The 24,976-nt window shown below is 51.5% G+C and overlaps 1 protein-coding gene across 1 annotated transcript; it reads right to left on the minus strand.

Annotated features, from left to right (window-relative positions):
* Positions 1–201: 201 nt before the first annotated feature.
* On the minus strand, positions 202–11,971 carry LOC126036795 (electroneutral sodium bicarbonate exchanger 1-like; the record flags this gene model as incomplete). The annotated part of the gene is made up of 21 exons (XM_049796994.1): positions 202–333; positions 433–606; positions 1,150–1,218; positions 2,031–2,282; positions 2,895–3,056; positions 3,395–3,508; positions 4,233–4,394; positions 5,311–5,416; positions 5,521–5,766; positions 6,304–6,437; positions 6,574–6,748; positions 7,082–7,173; positions 7,346–7,492; positions 7,998–8,085; positions 8,464–8,675; positions 8,743–8,831; positions 8,940–9,125; positions 10,056–10,216; positions 10,433–10,568; positions 11,035–11,181; positions 11,887–11,971. Coding segments are annotated over 21 exons (3,069 nt in total), but the record flags the coding sequence as incomplete, so codon positions are not given.
* Positions 11,972–24,976: the final 13,005 nt, after the last annotated feature.

Below are 24,976 nucleotides of genomic sequence, written 5' to 3' on the forward strand. Positions count from 1 at the left end.
AAAAATTACACCTGTATTCAAGCGTTCAGCTCACTGCTACTTGAGGAAACAAAGGTTACAAAAGTTACAGGCTATTGGGATCTATTTCGATTGAGTGCTGATCTTCCCCCAACATTTCCAGACAAGCTGTAAGAGAAACAGGCAATCTCACAGCCACACGGAGATGTCCAGCCCCGAGGACACAGCAAGCCTTACCTCTTCTTCTTCTCCGGCTTCATTTCTGGCATCGTCCAACTTCTTCTTCCTTTCTGGCATAAGGTCATCCAGAAAGCTGAGCTCTCGCTTTGAGAAGCAGAAATCCATCGCTTTCCGGACAAAGACGAGAGCCAAAACCTTCATGAATAAGAGGGAAGATGCGGTGAGCTCAGAGACGATGCCACCTCTCACTCCAACACTGCAAACACCCCGCTGCTGAGCGGTGGCAGCTCTTACCATCATGGGAAAGATGATGGCGGCACGGGACACCTTGATGGTCCAGAGCAGGACGAGGCAGGTCAGCTGGATCGCCGTGAAGAAATGCACCTTTCGCAAGGGCACGTGCCGCAGGTAGATGAAATCCGGCTGGTGTTTCGCCGGCATCCAAAACAGCTTCAAGCGATCAAAGAACTGCGAAATAAAAGGGAAAGGTTGCCACCTTGGGACTGCGGCAAGTTTCTGGCCCTCTCGAGACGTGGAGGCACTTTGCAGCATCTCGCTTGCCGTCAGAAATCCTGGATCCCACCGCATTCCTCCTGGGAGCAGCACCCATTTTCCCTTCGCTCCATCTATAAACCGGCTTGGCCCTGAGAGCTGCCCACCAAACGGCAACTATTTCATGCCATTCCATTATTAGCATTTCTCGGCCCACTGAATCCCCCCGCGAGGATTTCCACCAGTGGTAGAAACTGCCTTCCCTTTGCACCAAATTCCCCCGCTTTTCACGTAACCAAACACTGACCTGCCCTAAACCCTGCAACAGAGAGCGCTGAACTTGCCTGGTCCTCCCAGCCCCATATACCTCCTGTACCTCCACCAATCTCTTTTTTACACAAAAGAGTTTCATTGCTTGCTCTGCGAGAAGTTTTTCCCATGCCACTGCTTTTTTCCCTGCTGCTACAGAGACAAAATACCAGGGAGCCAACATGCTGCACGCTGTAAAAGAGTCCGTACCTGAATTCCTCTGAGTGACGACACACCCATGTAGAGAAAGACGCCATAAAGCACAGGCATTGGTATAAACTGGGGGGGGGAAAGAAAAAAAAAAGTAAGAATGCAATCGTTTCTTTTTCTGTATTGCATTTTCAGTATTACCACCCTCTTCCACAGGCACTGCCTAAAATTGCTTGAAGCTTTCCAGCTTCCATTCAGGCTTAGAGATGGGTCAGATTTTAACCATTTTTTTGCCATTTTGTGCGCACGAGTGAGCTAAGGCTCTGCTTTAGGCTGAACTTGGGAGTTACCTCTCCTCAGAATAATCCTATTTTCCAGAAAGGTTGGAGGAAAACAGGCGATTTCACCCGTGCTACCCTATGCCGCATTCTCTGGCGGTAGAAGAAACACTTCTGCCTATTCTTGGGGCAACAGGCAAAGGCCACAGGCCTCCTTTTAGCCTAGAGACGAGATTACTTTGTGGGAGGAACGTTCAAGGAAGCCCACGGGGATGACCTCAGTGTGTTTAGCTCCTGGGAACGGCTGCTCCCGGGCATTTGGGGAGCAAATTGCAGCCAGTAAAGGGCTGCCTGTTTGAAAGACAGCAGATGTGCTGGTCTGAATATGCTCAACTGTAACCCATAAACATGGGCGGGCCTGAAAGACACCCAAAAATTCAAGCAGTTGCGTTGCTTGCTCGCCTCGAGCACACCAAACGGGGGCCTGAAGGGCTGCAAAGCCTAACCGAGGCTGGTTCCCACCGTGGGTCAAGCCCCAAGGGTTGGGATCACCTCCTCCTCCTCCGCTCCACAACTAACTACTCAGGCCTGCAGAGAGGGGACTGTTTTTCTGTAACCTCCAACAAGCTCGCGGTTGTTGGGTGGTTTGCATTTTCCTCTCACCTTTAACACAGAAGTGAAGAAGACGGAGCAGCCCATGAGCACAAAGATCAGCAAGCCAGTGACTCTCTGCTCTCGTATCCCCAGAAACTTGGGTTGTTCTCCTGGAGCTGAGCAGTCAGACTCTACTTTGAGGCTATTCACGTGGGTGATGGACAGGACGGTCGCAGCCACAAACCAGGGCAGCCCCATCACAGAGCACACCCCGAGCATCACGGCCACCACAAAAAGGTCCAGGTGGTACCCGCATCCTTTCTGCAGGCAGGAAAACAAGAAACAGAGCATCCCATAGCACAAGAGCAAGGATAACGTCGCAAGTCAGACTCAAACCCTGCTCGAGCACAAGTCAACTTCTTCAGAATTCAAAACAAGAAATGGAAACAAGCAAGCGTGTATGCAGGCTTTGCACAAGCACGTGGCATGAAAATCTGGCAGGAGTTCAGAAACAATGGATATGCAGAGCTTGTGCGATAAATACTTCTCCAAAAAACAACAACCCACAACCCAAAACCACCAAAACCTTTTTTCCACTCATAAAGAAAATTCTACCACTTGCGAGGAAGGTGTGACTCTGAGTTATCCCTGGCAGCGCATCAAAACAATTCATTCCCCGCACCTGCTGCTGCTGCCATTTTAAAACAAAAACGCACTTCTCTATTGCTCCAAGATTAATTTGCTCCTCCAAAAGGTTGCTCATCTGAACTGCCCTGTCACTTGCTCCCTGCATCATCGTTAATCCAGGAGAGCATCCTGCCACGCAGCCTGACCTTGTCCCAAACCAATGCCTTCAGAAAGCATCGGGAATAAGAGCTTCTCCCCAGACCTGCAGCCCAGAAGGGGCTGGGGTCATCCCTCACAGGCCCTTACCTTCAGCTTGTGCTCCTTCCTGTTCACAATAACGGCACTGATCTGCTGGTCCATAAATATCAAGATGGTGCAGAGCAGAGCTGGGATGAGCGCAGCCAACACCGTCCACCAAGGGTTGGGTCCTATGGGGTTGATGAACCACCCACGGTCGTCTCTGGTAGGCTGCAACAAAGCCCACGCATCAGCATCGTCTCCCAGCCCAGGCACTCCACTGGCTTTCATTTTCCCCTCCCTCCCTGTGTCAGAGCACCTCCCAGCCCTGGCTTCATGTCCCCCTCTCCTGGGGGCTTCAGCAGTGCCAGTCTCCTCTTTGCAAGCACCTCTAGATACTTCCCCTGTAGGTATCTAGTTTTGGGGCCATCTTCTCGTTTCCAGGAGGAAGCAAGGCACTTGGAGGTGGAAGAGGAGATGGTCACACCACCAGCATCTCCTCCAGACTCAGCCCTGCCCTGCCCCGGCATCACCTTGTGGCACCCCCACGTGCCAAAACATCCCGTTACCTTGAACGCATGGGGGACCTGGAGCTTCGGCGATGGGATCCCAACCACAAAGTCAAGGAGCACCATGATGACGATGGTGAGGAAAACAGCAAAGTCGCTCACTGTGGACCGTACCTGGGGCGAGAAACCAGAGGTGAGAGGGGCATGGCAAACAGGGCCGTAACGCGAGATGCAAGAGTTGCAGACATCCACAACATTAAGGCTGCTTAACCAAATCCCACCACCCCTCTGAGCACATGCAGCCTGATCCCTTGCTTAGATACTGCTGCTGTGTTTGTCCCTGTGAGATCTGGGGTCAGACAATAAAAAAAGCTTAATTAGGCCGACAAGGGTTGGTTTAAGTCAAAACCTAAAAATAATAATAATAATATTAAAAATAAGAAAACACATGTCTGACACTACAGCTACACTCACAGCTACAATGGCAACAAGGCACTGAGGCATCCTTTAGTCCTCAAAAGGAAGCTCCTCATTCGAATCTACTTTCCGCTCGAGCACATAATGCACAGAAGGTAGGGAAAAAATCCCCCAACCCCAACCCCCAAAACTTTGGGAAACCTGACTTCCTACTACCTGAGGAGAAAAAAAAATAAAAATAAAATAAATCAACCCCCCAAAATCTTCAATCTGGGGCAGGTCACGAGGCATGTGGGAAATGCTACGATGATTTTGCACTCATGGAAATGAGTGCGGGACATCCAAGCTCTTGGAGAGCTTGGCCTGCAAGGCCAACGTTTCCCAGCTTGACCAAGGCAGGGCAAATACTGCTTAGTGCTCCAGGAAAGCCATTTTGGGAAATGAGTGTGGAGATGGACACTGGCCACCATCTTCTACTTACTCTGGTTGGAAAGTAGCGGCTGGTTTTAAACTTCTTCAAGAAGCTTGACAGGGCAAAGGTGGCGAAGAAGAGGATGCAGCACCAGAAGAACACGTCAGGGGTGTAGGGGCCGTCGCGTCCACAGGCAGGTCCTTGAAACTCCCCACGCAAATACCGACATTCCTGGAGAAACAGAGCGTCAGGACACAAAGGCAGTGCACGTGCGGCAGGGAAACCTCGCATAGCTAGGGGGTTTTGAGGATCTTGGTCCAAGATCCACGACCCTGTAACTGCTCCTGCCAATAGAGATTTATATTTAATGAGCAGCAGCAGCTGAACAAGTGACACATTGAACTACACAGCGGAGAAATGAGATGTGAGGGGACACCATACCACGCACCCTTGGCACATCCTCTGCCTGCCATTCGAGCAATCGTGGCTAAAGAAGACACCAGAGGGGAAGGAAACACTGGAAACTCTTGGGGATAGAGAGAGAGGGAAGAGGGAAGGAGGGCTAAAGACAACCATGGTAGGAAAGGAGGAGAAGAGACAGATCGTCCCTCCCCAGGGGAGGTCTTGCAGAACCTGGCCAAGAGGGGATGAAGGCCACCATAAGAGCCTGCTGCCCTAGGCCCGGGCTCTGCTTCCGGCAACAACAGCCTGAGAGGCTGCTCAGACAAGCAAATTTATGCACGTACCTACAGACAGCACTGAACGAGAAAGCAAGGCCTGGAGTTACTAGGAACCCATTAAGGAGGCCAGCTACTACCTTTCAAGCATGAACTTAAGTCCTACAACTTCTACAATAATCAAACCACCCACTACTTAACCTTCCTCCCAGTCAGAAATACTGTCCTGCAACAGGCTTGACGGGGACACTTGCTACCCACAACGTTGGGGTAGACTGGACAAGGTGGACTCTCCTCCCCAGGACCAAGCGGCTTAAAACCACACGCTACATTTAGGCAAGGACTTTTCCGAGCAGCACTAGCACAGTTTGAAGCCCATCATTCCCTGAAGGGCTCTGACTTTTGCACCAGGCAAATGCCCCTGGACCCCATGGACGCGGCACGAGGAAGCAGTGGCTCGGGGCACTTACGGTCACCGTGAGGTTTTCCCAGGCGATGCCAGACACGTTGATCTTGTTGCTCGCCCAGAAACGCAGCGTTTCGTTGCTGGGATGGGTCGGTGCCTCACACTTACAGCTGGGAGGAGAGAAGCCAAGACAGGGGTAAGGGAAAGGTGATGGAGGTGCAGCCCGGAGCTCCTGCCAAGGGGCAGCAGCTTTCTCAGGGGGAAAAAAACCCACTAGTAGCTGGTGAGGAAGTCCAGCTTGCTGTGCATGTGCACAGGGTAGGTGTCTCGCAGGTGACTCAGCTTCTCCAGAGCCTCGTAGATGAAGATGATGCAGATGAGGGAGGCAAAGGCTTCTTCCGTGAAGCGGGTGACGTAGCACACCAAACAGCTGGCGTCGGTGGCCACCAGCACTATGCACAAGAAGGCGGTCCACAGCCCAATGCACGCCCGCAGAGACAGATAGGAGAGCGTGTATTCCCTGGGAAAGCAGAATGAAACAAAGGCTGGAAAGGCCAGCAAGAGGCCCTGAGCCATGCCTGCCTTTGGGGAAAACGGGGAGCAATTTTGGAGCGTGTCAAGGCTGCGGATGGGAAATGCAGTTTCCATGTACTACTACAGAGAGCCTCGGGGCTGTGGTGCAGGGTGTAGACCCACAGCAGGAGAGGCCAATTATTTAGTTACCACTGTTTAACACGGATCTCGTGTTAACACCTTGGAGGCTGCTTGAGGTCAGGTCCCTCTTGGGCCAGGTGGTGTTCTCCCACATCACCCTGACGCCCTAACACTGAAACCAGCTGGGTTTGCACCCAGTCACCTGCTGCCAGCAAGCTGGGGCTTAATAATAAACCTTATGGCAATAAGGGTGGTTTATCTCCCATCAAAGCCATCGCAACAAAAGGACTGTCACTAAAATCTAGCAACTACCCCTAAGAAAAAGAAAAGAAAAGCATCTTTTCTCCATCACTGCCCCCTTCTGAAGGCTCTCGCAGCACCCAGCTGCGGCAGCCTGCCTTACTTGCAGAATTTGTAGAGGATCTTCTCAAACACCAGGACGGGTCCGGTGCTGCCGAGGATGGTGAGAGGTTGGCCGGCAAAGAGGCAATACACCACGCCGGCCATGGACGCGCCCAGCAGCGACTCCATGGCACTCTGTCCGGGGAAGAGAGGCGGCCGTGAGTAAATAAATCGTTAGGGAGAAACAAAAACCAAAGCCGGTTCACTGCAGCAGGGACTTTGGCCTGAGTTTTACCCTCCCCCATCCCCCCCAACAGAGAGAGGTGCTCACTATGTGGCCATTGGTCGCCTCCCCCAGCAGTCCCCCAAAGGTGATGACAGGGGACATGCAGGCACAGTAGAGGAAGAGGAAGGACGCCAGGCACTGCAGGCTCAGACCATCCCGGAAGTCGCTCCAGAACCACGGGGCTTTCCGCTTCACGTCCAGGGTCAAACCTCCAAAGAGCCTGCAGGAAGGAAAAAGAAGAGAGTCTGTTCTCTTGGAGGAACACGTCGACTTTGCTTTGCTGCAGAAGGGCAATCACAAGCATAGAGTAACTTTCGTGGCTAAAAAGAAGCACTCTCCTTCAGCCCAAATCAAGAAAACCTGCGTGCAACGGTGATGGTTGGGGCTGAGCCCAGCTGCCCAGATCTCCCCCCTGCCCAGCCCAGGGGACCAAGCTGGCAATGTGGAGCCCCTTCACTGAACCAGCTAACCCCAAAGACCTGCTAGAAGGGAAGGTGCATGCTCAGATTTGAGAGGCAAACAGAAAAAAACCCCAAACTATTACAGCTCCCACCTTCCCGTCCGCTGCAGTTCAGGGCCACTGTGTTTCTCCAGCGTGCTGTGAGAAGCACTGTCATCAAGAGCTCCTGGCATCTTCCTTTTTTCCTGTTAAAATGGAAGTGAGATAAAGCTATGGACTTGTAACCACTGGCTTGTTTTGCTTCTGGTCTGGCTCTGTGACTGTGTCAGAGTGGGACCTTGTGAATTTGGGCCCCTGAACAGCATCCCCAGCCATCCTGCCCATCCCCCTCATGCCTCCCGCCGATGTGGCACCCACCTGCGAAGGGACGTTTTTCGGGGGCTCGATTCGGATTGATGGATCCCACTCTCCTGGCGGCAAGACCGTGACCTGATCCAGAAACTCGTCGATGCCAGCCACGAGGTCAGCCCCGTTCTTGGCTTTATAGGCAACGTCACGGAAAACCTGCCAATAGAAGACAACCTGGTGAGAGGACAACCCAGCTCGGATGTCCTAACCAGTGCAATAAGCTCTTGGCTAAACGCAAGGCTTTTTCACCAAAATTCCCTGCTGGAAAGGGCAGGAAATATTCCCCCAAAAGGAAAAATCTGCGCATCACGGCACTTGTAATCATCTCCCCCACGAGGCCCCCGTCCCCCACGGCACACCATACCCTTCTGCTTAAAGAGCAAGAGAAGTTTTACTGGCCCTGGCAATGCCACCACTGGGGACAGCGTGCTGGGGACCCCGGCGAGAAGGATGAGGTGCAGGATGCACCCCGGGCGGGATTTCAGCCTCCAGGATGTGGGGTGATGCAAATCTGCGTGTTTGCTTTGGGGTGAGAAAGAGGGCTGGGCTATTTGGAGAGCTGCGGGCAGCTGGGACAGCAAATCCTCTTCCTCACTACTTCAGAGACAGGGAGAGCTGAAGAAAGGCAAAAATGACCCGGAGCTATCTCATCTTGTCGCACCTCATCCGTCATGATAGTGGCCATGGACCTGCCGATCTCATGGTACTGATGGGCTTTTCCTTCTGGTCCAAGCAAAACAAACAGGAACCTGGGCAAGAAAAAGAAAATGAGAGAGAGAAGAAGGTGTCTTTGCTCCAAGAGCACCCAAGGAAAGCCCTGGCAGCTCCCAGCCCAGAGCGTGGCTCAAGACGGGACACGTAGGCTCAGCGATGCCGCGATGAATTTGAAATTCTTCAAAACAGACGGCAAATGTAATTTGGGGGCCAACTTTCATTACAATTGGCCGATGGGTTTAAAAGCTACAGCAGGGAATGGAGAAATGAAGGCGAGGAGACGTGGGTGGGGGAAACGTGCTTGCTCCCCCTCCCACTAGCCTTGTTCCCTTGGGACACCAAACTGATGCCTGCAACTTGATGTTTGGTTGGGTGTCTTTTTTACGGAAGAAATTTGCGCTTCTCATTCGCACCTTGTTGGGATGGGAACTTCCGTCATGCCTGAGAGGAGGACAGCCGGGCTCAGGCGGACAAATGCCACGATGGGCTGGTGAAGGAAATCCAGCTCTCCTACGAGCACGTTGGATGCTTCAGCCCCGGTGGGAATTTTCTTCATCAAGTGCAGCTCCGCCTGGGCACGACAAGCGATTTTCAGGCAATTACCCCAAAAGCAAAGCCCACAGCGCTCTGCAGCACACTCTGCAAGAGCAAATCTGGCCCTAAAGGCGTTAAGAAAGCTACGAGTGTCTCACCTTGCTTAAATCCATAGCTCTGCTCTCACGGGTCACCCCATCTTTAGCTTCCGCAGCGGTGGGAGAAGGACAAGGGGTGATTGTTTGGGCTGGTAGGAAAAAGAAAGACACTCAGAAAGATGGACAAGGAGCAACTGGGACGCTTCTCCTTTGCCTGGGCAAGTCTAATGGGGCCACAGCCCTGCAGAAACCCTCACCTGGCTTGTAGAGGAGGTGCAGGTCCGACTGCCTCTTGCTCACATCAGCAAACGAGCAGACAGCGGGGAGAAGGTTGGTTGTCTTCTCGTTCTGATGGTGGTGCTTCCTCAGAAGGACTTCTCGAACTTGCGCCCGCACGTGCTCGTCAAACTCCGTGGACTGTTCTTGCTGGGCCAGGATCATATCTGAGGATGGCAAAGGGAAACAAAGCCATCAGAGCAGAAACCCCAACAAGTCCCGACCCCCAAAGCCCCCAGGGAAGGCTGTGCCACACAGGCTGCACCCTAATGCCCGCTCAGCCTTGCATAGCAAGGCCTTTTAATAATGTTCAGCCTTTGCAGTGAAAACGAGAATTTTCTTTTGCTAAGAAACATCATCCAAGTGCTTATTCATCATTCCGCTAAGATAAATATTTCCCATTCTAAATAATGCAATTTTCTTGCCCGACCTGGCCTTTCTGACTCTACACGTTTACCCAAATTATAAGCAATCTATAGCACAGACGTTCCCAGTTTCCCGTGCTGATCGAGTGCAATTTGCTGAGCCCAGGGAGAAACATGCTAAGAACGGCTCCGACTTCTCCAGCCCTTGAAAGGGCTGAATGGAGACCTGCTGCCAGTCAAAGATAACTTCTCCAAAGTGGCTTTTGCAATTAACTTCAAGTATCTTCCCCACAGAAATACACTGCTTGGTCATCGCCAGAGAAACTCTGCCTTAAAACTCTTAAATGCTGGATGTTAAGGCAAAAGTAAAAAAAAGAATGCGAGGAAACAGCTTGTAAGAAATAGTTCCTTTAAGGTGGTTCAGCTCTTACGCAGACTCCGTATTTCTAAGAGCAGCCTGCTAAGCCCTGACACACGCTCCTTTTTGGCTGCAGAATATTCTCTAGTGGCTTCTCCAACTCCACAAACTGCTTTCAAAAGGACCCCATATTGGAATAAAAAAACAGTGCGACTGTTGCACGCCCAGTCTACATCCAAAAACAGCTCATGAGAAAAACACAGTGGCACTTCTGGAAAAGGACGTGCCATTGGGGCAGGGTTTGATTTGGGAGTGAAGAGCACCGTGGCGAGCTGAGCTCGGCCATTCCCGGAGAGATGCAGTGCCCACGGTACCTGCAATCTCTTCGATGCTGTTGGCACAAACGTCCAGCAGCACCGACCCATTGCTGATGCAGCTCCTCAGCTCGGAGAGGCTGTGCAAGGACAGCGTGCCAACGTAGGGCTTGCTCCAGCGCTCGCCGCCGTCTTCCACGTCCTCCTCAAACTTCAGCCACCTGCGGACATCGGGTGCGATCAGCCCCATTGCACGAAAACAGCCCCAGCTCTGCAGCCCCTTTGACAGAGCCACGGGGTGGCAAGAGGAGAAGGCTCCTCGTGCCGCCACCTGCAGCTGCAAAAGCTTCGCGTCCTGGAGAGGAGAAAGCAGAGCCCACGGGCGCTGCCAGTGCGGGGACTCCTCTCCCACCGCAGCCAAAGCAGCAGGGATTTACCTTGCCGTTTCCTTCCACTCGGCATCTCGGCCCTCTTTTACACAGATCTCATCCAGCTCGGAGAACAAGTGGTGAGGGATGTGCTGCTCGTCCTCCTTGGTCCTGAGAATGAACTGCACCCGCTGGGACGGGGAGCCTGGGGGCAGAAGGCAAAGACCCATCCCGTTACTGCGCCTGAACACAGCTTGTCACCCTCACGTGCAAAGTGGCCATCAGCACCAGTGCAGCCATAAACACTGGGCTGGGCCCTCTCCTCTGCGTCTCTCTGGGCTTGCACAGAGCCGTGAAGAAGGAGAAGCATCTGGTCCACCTCTGCATAAGGATGGGCTGCTTTCCTTCCCCACATTGCCATTTTTAAAGCCAGGATCCCTCTAAGGAAGACGAGCCTAAACCCATTATGCATTTAACTGCACTTAAAAAAACAAAAAAAAAGAAAAAAAAAAAAGAAAAAAAAAAAAAGAAAGTAAAACTTGGGAAAAAGAGGGTGTTGCTCAATAAGGCCACTTTCCCTCGGAAGAACAGCAACTCACTCAAACTAGCCACGGGGACGTGCTTGCAGAAGGCCCCAGTGCCCACGTTGCCCCCAGTTTAGCGAATGCCGCGGTGGGACTTACAGTGGTAGCCCTGCTCTGTCGGGGCAGACTCCTTCTCCCGTTCCCCTTCCCGATGCTTCTGGCTGTGGCGTCGGTGATGCCGGTGGCTCTGCCTAACCAGTGGCATCTGCGCGCCCACGTACAGGGTCCGGTGGCCTGCGAAAAAGCAGCGTTTTTTGCAGCGCTCTCGGCATTGCGGCAATAGTTGAGGTGGCCGGTGCCTTGCTAAGCCACGGTTCAATCCCAGGAGCAACGCCAGCTTCCCTTAATGTTATTTTCACTGGACGTCCTTTTTTCCAAGCCTATTTTACTCGAGCTTTGCAACAACACAGCAACAACAAGTGTTGGCTCCGGGTCATCTAAAAGTGCCCTGAAAGTATCGGACCTCTTCTCAAATTCCAGCTTCGGCTGGACAACACTCAGACTTGCTCATTAAGCAGCAACACGAGCTAATTATTTTCAAAAGCTCTGTATGGCACGAGGCGACAAGAGACGATCAAATCAGTCCCATTGCAATGAACTCCAGAACAAAAAAAGAAAATCACAGCCCCGTGTCTGCAGCCCTGAAATGATTCTCCTGACCTCTCCAAGCCAGGAGCAACCTCTGCGAGAAAAAAAGCCGTGAATTATCAAGCCCCGTGGCTACAACTCACACCGTGGCCTCCCGGGAGGCTTTTTCCCTCCGTTTAAAAAGCCATAATAGTAAAAAATGTGACAATAACTGTGTTGCTTTATTGAGAAGCGCGGCACGTTTCGCTGCACATGATTTGACACCCAACAAGGCACACTGGAGAGACTTTGTGCAATGGGAAAACGCGCTGGGCTAGTGGCTCCTCCACCAGGATCTCAGCAGAGACTCACCTTCCAACTCCTCCTTCTCATAGCAAATACTGACAGCGTTGCTCCTTCTTCCCCGGTCAATCACTGCCTCCTCGTCATGTCTCTGTTTAGCAATGACAAGAAGGGAAAAGTTGGGGCTGGGGGTGGAGAGCTCCCTTACGTCCTCCCAGACATCACCCACCCCTGCATCCACGCGAGTCCACGAGCCATCACGCCTCTGCGTGCCTCCTCCTCCTTCAGGCACAGCCCTAAAACCACGGACTTGTAGGAGGTTTTTCTTCCCATACGCAAATAAAACAGCCCATAACATCACCTGTACTGTATAACACGAGAGTCTGGACGTATTTAATACAGCAGGAGAGGGATGAGTGTTTCAGACAAAAAAAAAACCCACCTCCCGCTTTGTTCTTGAGGTTCCTGTCTAAAAAAGTGATTTCCAAAATGGAAAAAAAAACCCCAACCCACAAAACTGCACTTTTGAGCCCCGGCCGCGCTACCTGTAACTCTTCCAGAAGTGTCATTTTGTAACGCCCGTTTGGGTTCATCCTCACGTCAGTCACTGGGTTTTGGGGACAACTGAACCTCCAGGTCAGTCAGGGGCCCGATTCCCCAGGGACTGATGGAGTAGCCCTCACGGGAGGAGCTAAGTGGCACCCAGTGTGCACCAACTCCAGAGACACAATAGGGACCATTATGAAATCACAAGCTATGATGCGGATCCAGGCAGCTATTTAAAGCCACGCACCCCTAGACCCTTCCCGCTTGGAAAACTTAGTGCCTGGGCAGAAGCCAGCTCTGCTTTGAGCAAAAACTCTCCAGAATAGAGAACATTCCTGCATGAGAGGTGTCAGGCTCAAAAGTGTGCAGAAAGAAAACCCTTCACAGGCTCGTTCACCCTCCTGAGAGGCAAAGCCCATTAGCAGCATCATGTTTTCTCTCTTTTTCTTTCTAACAGTAGAGCTGAAGCTCTAGCATCCTGAGGATAACAAGAGGTACAAATACGGTAAGGAAAAAGAATATCTTATTGGATCAATGGGTAGATTCAGAAAAAAACCCTGCTACACAGTAGTTTATCCTGACTGCTAGCTAGAACCGAGAAGACTGTTTTTTCCACTTGGGTCAACAGTTCCGGTGAAACATACTACCTGTCTAGGACGGCTGCATCTGAGGAACAAGAATTAGTTATTTGCAATACAAGGAATGAGTCATTTTGTGTCATGATATTCATCAGACTGCACAGAGAAACAAGAGACAAATGCATTTGAATACCCATGTGTTGTGTTACGTTTTAACCACTTAACATTCCCCAAGAGCTCAAGAAGACAGAGCAGAAAGACAGGAGACAGGTGAAAGCCTAGAGCGCCAGCTAGACGGAATGAAAGACCCTCTTCCTTCTCTGAAGCTTCAGCAAGGCTTCCTTCACCTGCTTGTTCCTCCGACTGTCAATGACGGGGTTCAAACTGGGGCTGACGAGACTGTAGAAAAGGGAAAGAACTTTCTCCCTCCCAGAGGAGTTACCGCTCCCGGGCCCCGCGTACACAAAGATGGCGTTTCCATAAAAGACACCCACCACGGTCGGGTGGGAGCCACACGTGGAGGTGGTTTCGTGCCATCCTGGCACAGAGCGGATGCGCAGATCGGTGGCCAGGCTGTCCAGGGAGCAAATCAGGATTAAGGCTAAAGGGAAGAGGAAGAAGCACACACAAACAGCAAAGATCAGGACTTTATTGGCAGGAGCGGCAGGGCAGGCCAGCTTTGAGACAGCAAGAATTTCACAGGAGAAGTGGACAACCTCGCAGGGGCCACAGAAAGGCAGGTGTAAAGCCAGAGAGGCTTGCAGTGTACCAAATACGAACGCCAAAGCCCACAAAACCGTGGCAAGGGTGAGGCGCAGCCTCCAGATCACGATGAGGGCATAGCGCGGGGGACGGCAGATTGCCACGTAGCGAACATGAGACATGACGGCCAGCAGCACGCACGCTGTAAGTGCAAAGATTAAATAAAGATGGCTCTGTGCCCCACACCCAGCAAAGGAGGGGGTTCTGCCTTGTCCAAGGAGGCTCCTTAGCATATGGGGGGCATTGCTGGAGGCGTAGCAGATGTCCGCGATGGAGAGGTGGCAGAGGAAGAAGTACATGGGGCTGTGGAGGCAGTAGTCCAGGCAGATAAGCAGAAAGACAAGTGCGTTTCCCATCAGAGTGGCAGAGCAGAGGGCAGAGAAAAGGCCAAAGAGGCAGCGCTGCAGGGCTGGGGTGCTGCAGAACCCCAGGAGGACGAATTCTGTGACCGTCGTTTCATTCTGCACGCTGTGCTGGAGGTGAGGCAGCACAAACTGCGACCACGGAGATCTGGAAGCGAAGGAGCAAGGAAAAGGAAAGAAAAAGGAGAGTTTTCCTAAGAATGTCAGGTCCTTTACTCTTTACGCTGCAGCTCCCTTCTCCCCGTTTTTCCCTCTGACTCCAGTGAAAGGTGCGTACTACCCTCCCCACGCTGAGCGACGTACATCTGAATTGCAAGCTCCAATCTCTCGGCAAACTTTGAGCAGTTTGACCAATCTCGCACAACTTTGCTGCCTCGCTTGCCCTTGAAGTCTTTCTTTTCCTGGGTTGGTTTTGGGGTTTTTTTTGCAGGGGGTGGGGAGGGGCAGGGTATGGTTTGGCTGTTGGAGGAGATAAAATGATGAAGATTGCAGGTGTCGATTAAGGTGAAGTCAGAACAACTTCAAAGCAGCTATTTTAAATTAAGTCCATATTAAAAGGAATGCACAGTTCACAGAATAATTCCAGTTTTACCATTAAACCAACCAGCATTTCCAAGCCACTGCTGTGTCCTCTTTACCTTCGTGAAATGCATTCCTACTGAATCCTGCAGTTGCTTGATCCAACTCCCCTATCCCAGCTACTGCAGGTCCGGGAAGGTCAGGCAGAACGTCACCTTGGTTCCTGCTGTGCAGCTGCTCGCCCTTACCAGTTTCGCAGGGTGCTGGTCAAGGTCCCTGGGCATCCCCTGGCACTTGTCTCCACGCGGCTCTCTGGTCTCCAAGATCTTCCGCCACTTCCAGGATACTTCCTCCAGCCAGGATCTTCACCTTTTCCTTCCTGGGTCCCTTGCTTCTCTTCAAGATCCCTTCTTCTTTCTGGGAACCCTTCTTTTTGACACCACCTCTTCTTTCTGGAACCCCACGCCCCCAGTTTTCCTAATCTGTCTATGTGAGCAGTACAATGCCTGATCAGCCTCCAAATTAAGGCTTCTCTCTCCTAGCTCTTTACTAACTGTAGGATTCGGGACACGCCACTTTTGATTATTCCAGGTGTTACCCAAATTTACAACCAGCCCACGCTGGCTGCGTGTAGCAAGAAGCAGGCTTCTGCTTGACAGCTCAGAACTCAGTTTCAGACATTCACACGCACAGACCTTGCCGCACACGTGCACCCAGTCACGTGTTGCCTGGTAACCTTCACAGTTTGAGCCGGTTTTTTGTCTACGGCCGGGCTTCAGAGGCAGGGCATGGCCACAGAAGCGCATTCCCGCCGTCAGTCTGTGAAGTGAGCAAGGGAGAGTCAATACTTGTCTGGTGAGCCTCATACCCAGACAATGTGGTCGAGCCCTCTCCTGTGACAGCCCTGGCAAAAGCCACAGCAGGGTGCTCCCTTGCCTCTGCCTAGGTCACTGGGGTTCCCCTGCCTGCCATTGCTCCTTTGTCCTCCTCTGCGTTTGTGGAGATGAACCTTTAACCACACAACCTAACACCTACAACACCGGGAAAAAGAGAGGCTGCAGAGGGTCCAACGGGGAAGGTCGCCGATGTAGAATGCTCTTTGTGAGAGGCAGCACACCCAGCTCACCTCATTGCTCCTGAGCTGCTCTATCGGAAGCACTGCGTGCAGGACGCTCTGTTCAACAGGCTGTGTCTGTATCTGACTGCCTTGTCCTTGCTACAGCACCATGTGCTGGGGGAACGCCACGGAGAGCAAGGAGGACGCTCTTTCCCCAGGAGCAACGGAGGGTGCTCAGCTGAGTGCTGCTGCAGGGGCCAAAGTGGGGCAGGCAGGCAGGGAGGGGAACGTAGGAACGAGGGAGCTGGCAGTAACCGGCCAGTCTGGGAGATGCCCGAGAAGCTCGAGAACCCTGTAAGCACAGGACGAGCTTAGAGGAGGTTCAACGTGAGGCCCTGTGGTTAACCATCCCCTCCAGATATGGACCTTCTCTGGTTCCCGAGTTACCGTGCAGTTTCACAGCCTGGTGCAGAGATCCTGACTGGGAGATCACTGTACCTCCAGGAGTTAGGGATCCACCTAACAGTTACCCTGAGCGGGTGCAGGTCTGTGCTGCGCTGTACGTGCAGCGTGGCCTTCAGGCTGCGTCCCTACACATGTCCCTTGGCCGCAGGATAAACGGAGCTGGTTGACTGTAACAGAGGAGCCTCCAGGCAGCTCCTGCTTGGTACCAGCGATTACGCCACCTGCGCGGCCCTGCCGTTACCTAAAGTGCAGCGAGAAGTCCGCGTGTGAACATCCTTTACGCACAGAGGTGTTTTCTTCTAAGAAAAGTTGCATAATACCGTGAATGACCAAAAGGAGGAACTTCTCCGCTTCTCCACCGTAAAGCGTGCCAAGGGAAAATCCATCCGGGGTCTGCCCAATGCTGCATGAACGCAGGGTCCCCAGCATCTGAAGGGACCTAAGATTTACTTGCTACCTAGATGCCTCTTCTTCCTGGCTACGTCGCCTCCCAAGATCTTGCCCACCCCCAGCCTACTGGAGACGGGGGAATGTTAGAGAGACAGCCTTGATGCTGTGCCAGCACCGCTCAGCCATGGCCAAAACACTGCTGTGTTATCAATAGCTTTCTAGCTACCAGTACAGAGCACAGCACTACGAGGGCTGCTGTGGGGTAAAGGAACTCCAACTCAGCCAGATCCAATACAGAAGGAAAGTGGAGGAACAACAGAGGCAGCAGCCCAGGGACACAGAGCCCCAGGTCTCATCTGGCCACTCCTGTGACCATACAGTGTATTCAAAATCAAATACCTGAAGTGCTCCCTTAGATGCAGTTTACAGCCAAGGGACAAGAAGGTGGCAGTTCTGCATTTTGCAGCTCCCAGGCTGATGGCAGAGCCAAAGCAAAAAAAACAAACCCAAAACCAAACCAACCAAGAGAGGTAAAACTGGAGCGCAGGGAGCAAATGTTTTCTTTCACCTTAGGCCAACTGCTCGGACGCTCTCTATGCTGCCCTGCTGCAGAGGGCATCCCTCTCGTACCAGTAAGAGACATAAGAGTGAATTAAAGCCAGGACCCCAAACCAGACCAAAAACCCGGTCATGATCAAGAAGAAAGTGGAGAATGCATCAACTATAACAGAAAATTATTTTGGACATTCCCAGTTTACATTTGGAAAAAAGAGGGGAAAAAAAAAGAGGAGGAATTAGGTATTAAAAGAAGAGCACTGAATGATAAAGCAGTAGCAGTCCCTCTACCACTACAAACCCACACCCCCACACGCACGTACGCACACAGACTTAACACCACCAAACTCCCCTTGACTGTGACCTTCACCTCAGCTTGCTGGTCTAGAGATACTGAATGCCTGAAGCACACCAAGGATAACTGAAAACATCTGCATGGCTTTAATGGGAATCCTCCAACTGAAACAAAGCGCTTTCTCCCTCTGTCTGCGTTGGCACATCCCCGAGTCACGCTCTCACTCCTCTCCTTCAAAGTCAAGATTCCTAAACGTGAAAAGCGGGAGTGGGGAAAGGCGAAGGGAAGAGAAAAAGAGGGAGAGCATCATCAGTGGAAGACCTGCCAGCTGCTGCTGATTCAGCCCTGTTTGGGGGACCACCCCAGCAGAGAGGAGCTGGTTTACATGCCACGGTCCACAATGCCTGTTCCCAGGGACAGGCCGTTTGCTCAGCCTTGCCGGCCAAAGCGTGGGAAAAGCGTAGGCGTGCGCCGTCGCTTGCAGAGTAGCACGGTCACGTTCACGTGCAATCCTTTACCTTTTTCCTCCCTGGATTCAAAGGGTTTCTGTCTTCAAAGTGAGAGCCTTCCATACGGTCATTTGTGACATTTCATCCAGGATAACAATCTCAGAAGGATCAGTCCTGCAATAAATATTTTACACAGCAATCCGTGATTATGGGAACTGATGCCACCAAGAGCATTAGCATCAGCAAGAGGAACAGCGGAGCCCCGAGAATCAAAGCTCCGCATAAGTGTGGGGGATTTTGCTGGATGAGGAGTTTTGGGAGGCAAGCCCGGGAGCTGCAGAGCAACAGCTCTGTGCAAAGGCTCTTGCTGGGGCTTAGCCCCGGTCCAGGTTCCTAAGCCACTGCTGGTACAGATCACGCCTGCAACTCCTCATGTGTTAAGTATGAGGATCTCCAGCTACCGTAAAGGCACTGATGAGGCAAGGTTTGAGGGTCAAACACGAGTGCTGCAGCCACTCTGCTTGCGGTCAGAGCCCTGCAATCACTTCCTGCAGCCCTGCCCCCAAATTTGGTTTTCCCACCAAGCTGCCTGCTGGTTTCTGTGGGATGCCCCACAAAGAGGCAAGTGGAGAAAACTCTGCCAAACACCTTCAAGCTAATCTTGCCGGGGGTCCTGGCGCTTGGTGGAGCTTTACCTGTCACTGCTTTGCTTTGGGATATCCACATCACTGGTCTTCCCCACGTTCAGCTGAACTGAACTTGCAGCAGCAGCAGCTTCCATCACCCTCCTGGACTCCTGATGTAAAAAAGGGACAAATCACGTTCTCTGTCTTTGATCAAAGTGGAGATAAGCTGAATGCCCAGCACAAACTTAGCAGTCTGCCCTCCGCTTCTGCCCCTTGGCAGCTATAGGTATTAGTGCAGCAGGGAAGAAACCGTTCACTCCAAAGATTTCGGGGCAGGGGGACTGTGTGTTCAAAACACGATTATGAGCAAGTCTTGCCAAGCAGCAGCAGCAGCAGCAGCATCTAATAATAATCATCATAATGATAATGACCTTTGTGAAAAACGACTCGTTTTAAAAATTACACCTGTATTCAAGCGTTCAGCTCACTGCTACTTGAGGAAACAAAGGTTACAAAAGTTACAGGCTATTGGGATCTATTTCGATTGAGTGCTGATCTTCCCCCAACATTTCCAGACAAGCTGTAAGAGAAACAGGCAATCTCACAGCCACACGGAGATGTCCAGCCCCGAGGACACAGCAAGCCTTACCTCTTCTTCTTCTCCGGCTTCATTTCTGGCATCGTCCAACTTCTTCTTCCTTTCTGGCATAAGGTCATCCAGAAAGCTGAGCTCTCGCTTTGAGAAGCAGAAATCCATCGCTTTCCGGACAAAGACGAGAGCCAAAACCTTCATGAATAAGAGGGAAGATGCGGTGAGCTCAGAGACGATGCCACCTCTCACTCCAACGCTGCAAACACCCCGCTGCTGAGCGGTGGCAGCTCTTACCATCATGGGAAAGATGATGGCGGCACGGGACACCTTGATGGTCCAGAGCAGGACGAGGCAGGTCAGCTGGATCGCCGTGAAGAAATGCACCTTTCGCAAGGGCACGTGCCGCAGGTAGATGAAATCCGGCTGGTGTTTCGCCGGCATCCAAAACAGCTTCAAGCGATCAAAGAACTGCGAAATAAAAGGGAAAGGTTGCCACCTTGGGACTGCGGCAAGTTTCTGGCCCTCTCGAGACGTGGAGGCACTTTGCAGCATCTCGCTTGCCGTCAGAAATCCTGGATCCCACCGCATTCCTCCTGGGAGCAGCACCCATTTTCCCTTCGCTCCATCTATAAACCGGCTTGGCCCTGAGAGCTGCCCACCAAACGGCAACTATTTCATGCCATTCCATTATTAGCATTTCTCGGCCCACTGAATCCCCCCGCGAGGATTTCCACCAGTGGTAGAAACTGCCTTCCCTTTGCACCAAATTCCCCCGCTTTTCACGTAACCAAACACTGACCTGCCCTAAACCCTGCAACAGAGAGCGCTGAACTTGCCTGGTCCTCCCAGCCCCATATACCTCCTGTACCTCCACCAATCTCTTTTTTACACAAAAGAGTTTCATTGCTTGCTCTGCGAGAAGTTTTTCCCATGCCACTGCTTTTTTCCCTGCTGCTACAGAGACAAAATACCAGGGAGCCAACATGCTGCACGCTGTAAAAGAGTCCGTACCTGAATTCCTCTGAGTGACGACACACCCATGTAGAGAAAGACGCCATAAAGCACAGGCATTGGTATAAACTGGGGGGGGGGAAGAAAAAAAAAAGTAAGAATGCAATCGTTTCTTTTTCTGTATTGCATTTTCAGTATTACCACCCTCTTCCACAGGCACTGCCTAAAATTGCTTGAAGCTTTCCAGCTTCCATTCAGGCTTAGAGATGGGTCAGATTTTAACCATTTTTTTGCCATTTTGTGCGCACGAGTGAGCTAAGGCTCTGCTTTAGGCTGAACTTGGGAGTTACCTCTCCTCAGAATAATCCTATTTTCCAGAAAGGTTGGAGGAAAACAGGCGATTTCACCCGTGCTACCCTATGCCGCATTCTCTGGCGGTAGAAGAAACACTTCTGCCTATTCTTGGGGCAACAGGCAAAGGCCACAGGCCTCCTTTTAGCCTAGAGACAAGATTACTTTGTGGGAGGAACGTTCAAGGAAGCCCACGGGGATGACCTCAGTGTGTTTAGCTCCTGGGAATGGCTGCTCCCGGGCATTTGGGGAGCAAATTGCAGCCACTAAAGGGCTGCCTGTTTGAAAGACAGCAGATGTGCTGGTCTGAATATGCTCAACTGTAACCCATAAACATGGGCGGGCCTGAAAGACACCCAAAAATTCAAGCAGTTGCGTTGCTTGCTCGCCTCGAGCACACCAAACGGGGGCCTGAAGGGCTGCAAAGCCTAACCGAGGCTGGTTCCCACCGTGGGTCAAGCCCCAAGGGTTGGGATCACCTCCTCCTCCTCCGCTCCACAACTAACTACTCAGGCCTGCAGAGAGGGGACTGTTTTGCTGTAACCTCCAACAAGCTCGCGGTTGTTGGGTGGTTTGCATTTTCCTCTCACCTTTAACACAGAAGTGAAGAAGACGGAGCAGCCCATGAGCACAAAGATCAGCAAGCCAGTGACTCTCTGCTCTCGTATCCCCAGAAACTTGGGTTGTTCTCCTGGAGCTGAGCAGTCAGACTCTACTTTGAGGCTATTCACGTGGGTGATGGACAGGACGGTCGCAGCCACAAACCAGGGCAGCCCCATCACGGAGCACACCCCGAGCATCACGGCCACCACAAAAAGGTCCAGGTGGTACCCGCATCCTTTCTGCAGGCAGGAAAACAAGAAACAGAGCATCCCATAGCACAAGAGCAAGGATAACGTCGCAAGTCAGACTCAAACCCTGCTCGAGCACAAGTCAACTTCTTCAGAATTCAAAACAAGAAATGGAAACAAGCAAGCGTGTATGCAGGCTTTGCACAAGCACGTGGCATGAAAATCTGGCAGGAGTTCAGAAACAATGGATATGCAGAGCTTGTGCGATAAATACTTCTCCAAAAAACAACAACCCACAACCCAAAACCACCAAAACCTTTTTTCCACTCATAAAGAAAATTCTACCACTTGCGAGGAAGGTGTGACTCTGAGTTATCCCTGGCAGCGCATCAAAACAATTCATTCCCCGCACCTGCTGCTGCTGCCATTTTAAAACAAAAACGCACTTCTCTATTGCTCCAAGATTAATTTGCTCCTCCAAAAGGTTGCTCATCTGAACTGCCCTGTCACTTGCTCCCTGCATCATCGTTAATCCAGGAGAGCATCCTGCCACGCAGCCTGACCTTGTCCCAAACCAATGCCTTCAGAAAGCATCGGGAATAAGAGCTTCTCCCCAGACCTGCAGCCCAGAAGGGGCTGGGGTCATCCCTCACAGGCCCTTACCTTCAGCTTGTGCTCCTTCCTGTTCACAATAACAGCACTGATCTGCTGGTCCATGAATATCAAGATGGTGCAGAGCAGAGCTGGGATGAGCGCAGCCAACACCGTCCACCAAGGGTTGGGTCCTATGGGGTTGATGAACCACCCACGGTCGTCTCTGGTAGGCTGCAACAAAGCCCACGCATCAGCATCGTCTCCCAGCCCAGGCACTCCACTGGCTTTCATTTTCCCCTCCCTCCCTGTGTCAGAGCACCTCCCAGCCCTGGCTTCATGTCCCCCTCTCCCGTGGGCTTCAGCAGTGCCAGTCTCCTCTTTGCAAGCACCTCTAGATACTTCCCCTGTAGGTGTCTAGTTTTGGGGCCATCTTCTCGTTTCCAGGAGGAAGCAAGGCACTTGGAGGTGGAAGAGGAGATGGTCACACCACCAGCATCTCTTCCAGACTCAGCCCTGCCCTGCCCCGGCATCACCTTGTGGCACCCCCACCGTGCCAAAACATCCCGTTACCTTGAACGCATGGGGGACCTGGAGCTTCGGCGATGGGATCCCAACCACAAAGTCAAGGAGCACCATGATGACGATGGTGAGGAAAACAGCAAAGTCGCTCACTGTGGACCGTACCTGGGGCGAGAAACCAGAGGTGAGAGGGGCATGGCAAACAGGGCCGTAACGCGAGATGCAAGAGTTGCAGACATGCACAACATTAAGGCTGCTTAACCAAATCCCACCACCCCTCTGAGCACATGCAGCCTGATCCCTTGCTTAGATACTGCTGCTGTGTTTGTCCCTGTGAGATCTGGGGTCAGACAATAAAAAAAGCTTAATTAGGCCGACAAGGGTTGGTTTAAGTCAAAACCTAAAAATAATAATAATAATATTAAAAATAAGAAAACACATGTCTGCCACTACAGCTACACTCACAGCTACAATGGATGGCAACAAGGCACTTAGGCATCCTTTAGTCCTCAAAAGGAAGTTCCTCATTCGAATCTACTTTCCGCTCGAGCACATAATGCGCAGAAGGTAGGGGAAAAAAAACAAACCAAAAACCCCAACCCCCAAAACTTTGGGAAACCTGACTTCCTACTACCTGAGGAGGAAAAAAAAAAAAAAAAAAAAAAATCAAACCCCCAAAATCTTCAATCTGGGGCAGGTCACGAGGCATGTGGGAAACGCTACAATGATTTTGCACTCATGGAAATGAGTGTGGGACATCCAAGCTCTTGGAGAGCTTGGCCTGCAAGGCCAACGTTTCCCAGCTTGACCAAGGCGGGGCAAATACTGCTTAGTGCTCCAGGAAAGCCATTTTGGGAAATGAGTGTGGAGATGGACACTGGCCACCTCCTTCTACTTACTCTGGTTGGAAAGTAGCGCCTGGTTTTAAACTTCTTCAAGAAGCTTGACAGGGCAAAGGTGGCGAAGAAGAGGATGCAGCACCAGAAGAACACGTCAGGGGTGTAGGGGCCGTCGCGTCCACAGGCAAGTCCTTGAAACTCCCCACGCAAATACCGACATTCCTGGAGAAACAGAGCGTCAGGACACAAAGGCAGTGCACGTGCGGCAGGGAAACCTCGCATAGCTAGGGGGTTTTGAGGATCTTGGTCCAAGATCCACAACCCTGTAACTGCTCCTGCCAATGGAGATTTATATTTAATGAGCAGCAGCAGCTGATCAAGTGACACATCGAACTACAGAGCGGAGAAATGAGATGTGAGGAGACACCATACGCTAGTAACACATTACAAGAAACACTCATCCAGGTGACACTCTCCCATCAGTTGCTTGCATTCATAGCATTGTGTTTCCTTAACTGCATCTGGCTTCAGTCCTGACATCTTCCCGCCAAAAACAACATGCCAGGCTCTCCCAACCCTGTGAAGAAAACCTCATCAGCTTTCCTAACTAAAAAGTAATTCTTTTAAACATTATTTTTAAACCTGAAAAGGACTAGGATTCACAGGACTAGCGTCATTACATTCACTTCACAGTTCAAAATGGGAGGACAAAAGATAACTGACATGACAAACGCCACAGTTACAGACGTTCCTTCCTAGGGGTGCAGTTCGCACACCTAGGAGCTCATGCCTGAAAGAATGGGTGACGCCAGGCAGCAGTCTCCTTACGTGCCTCTGACCTCAGGAAGAAACAGGTAACATGAATACTTTTAGTCCATTTGCATCCTGAGGACCGGAGATGGAGCCCAAGATTTGCCTAGATGACACAGTCGGTTCCTTTAAGGGATGAAATTGTTCGTTTGAGTTTGGCTTCAAGGACTCCCACAGCTGGCGATTAACTAAGAGGTATGCTACAGCGAGGAGCCCGACACACAGACTTGCAGGACAACTCATCACGCCAGGCCTCTGAGCTTGCAGTTCTCCGCAAGGCCCGGTGCTGCCTGAGCAGGTGGATGGACTTCCCAGTTCCAGAAATACAAGCTCGTGAATCAAACCCTCCTCAAGCACGCAGGCAAAACTGGCTGCGCTTTAGCGAAGCAAACCAACAACGAGGCTTCCTTTGTTTGGGTGCCTCCTGTCTGACGATGCTCTGGGCTACTTTCTCTTCCTGGCAGTAACAGGAATAAGTTGCCCTCATACCTACCAGCTCCTGACAGAGAAAGAGGATGATCTCTCTTCAATTCTGCAGCAGCTAACAACAGTCACTTCCAGAGTAAAGCCAGGCCCTGGCAATGCCTGTGCACATCTCATTGCCAAAGCAAATTCACTCACACTCATAAAACCACTCTCTAGGCAGAGGCTTGAGTCATTGCCTATGGCATTTTAGCCCTGCTGCAACCTCACTGGCATGAAAACAGCCCTTTCGGGATGCCACGACACTGTTCTGTTCCTCTGATGCAGGGATACTTCCTGGCTCAAAAGGATCTCAGTCCTAGTTTCTGCACGGGTGCCACCACCTGAAAAGAGACTTCACCTCAACAGTTCAGAACATTTTCCAAAAGCCTCTGAGGGCATCAACCTTGAACTGCTGTCTGATGATGATCACACCCTTGCAACAACGTACACAGGGAGCCAGATTATGCTGAGCTGCTGCTTTTCTATTAATACTTATGAATACTATCATTATTCATTTTTTATCAGAGGCTGAGACACCAACAACAACTCATAAAGTTTCAGACCAAGTTTGAGCCCTACAGAACACTCCTTCACCAGGACCCAATCTAGAGGCACCTGCTTAAAAATACAACCCTTACACCTA

This window comes from Accipiter gentilis, unplaced genomic scaffold (genome assembly GCF_929443795.1).
Source record: "Accipiter gentilis unplaced genomic scaffold, bAccGen1.1, whole genome shotgun sequence".
In the NCBI taxonomy this organism is placed as follows: Eukaryota; Metazoa; Chordata; class Aves; order Accipitriformes; family Accipitridae; genus Astur; species Astur gentilis.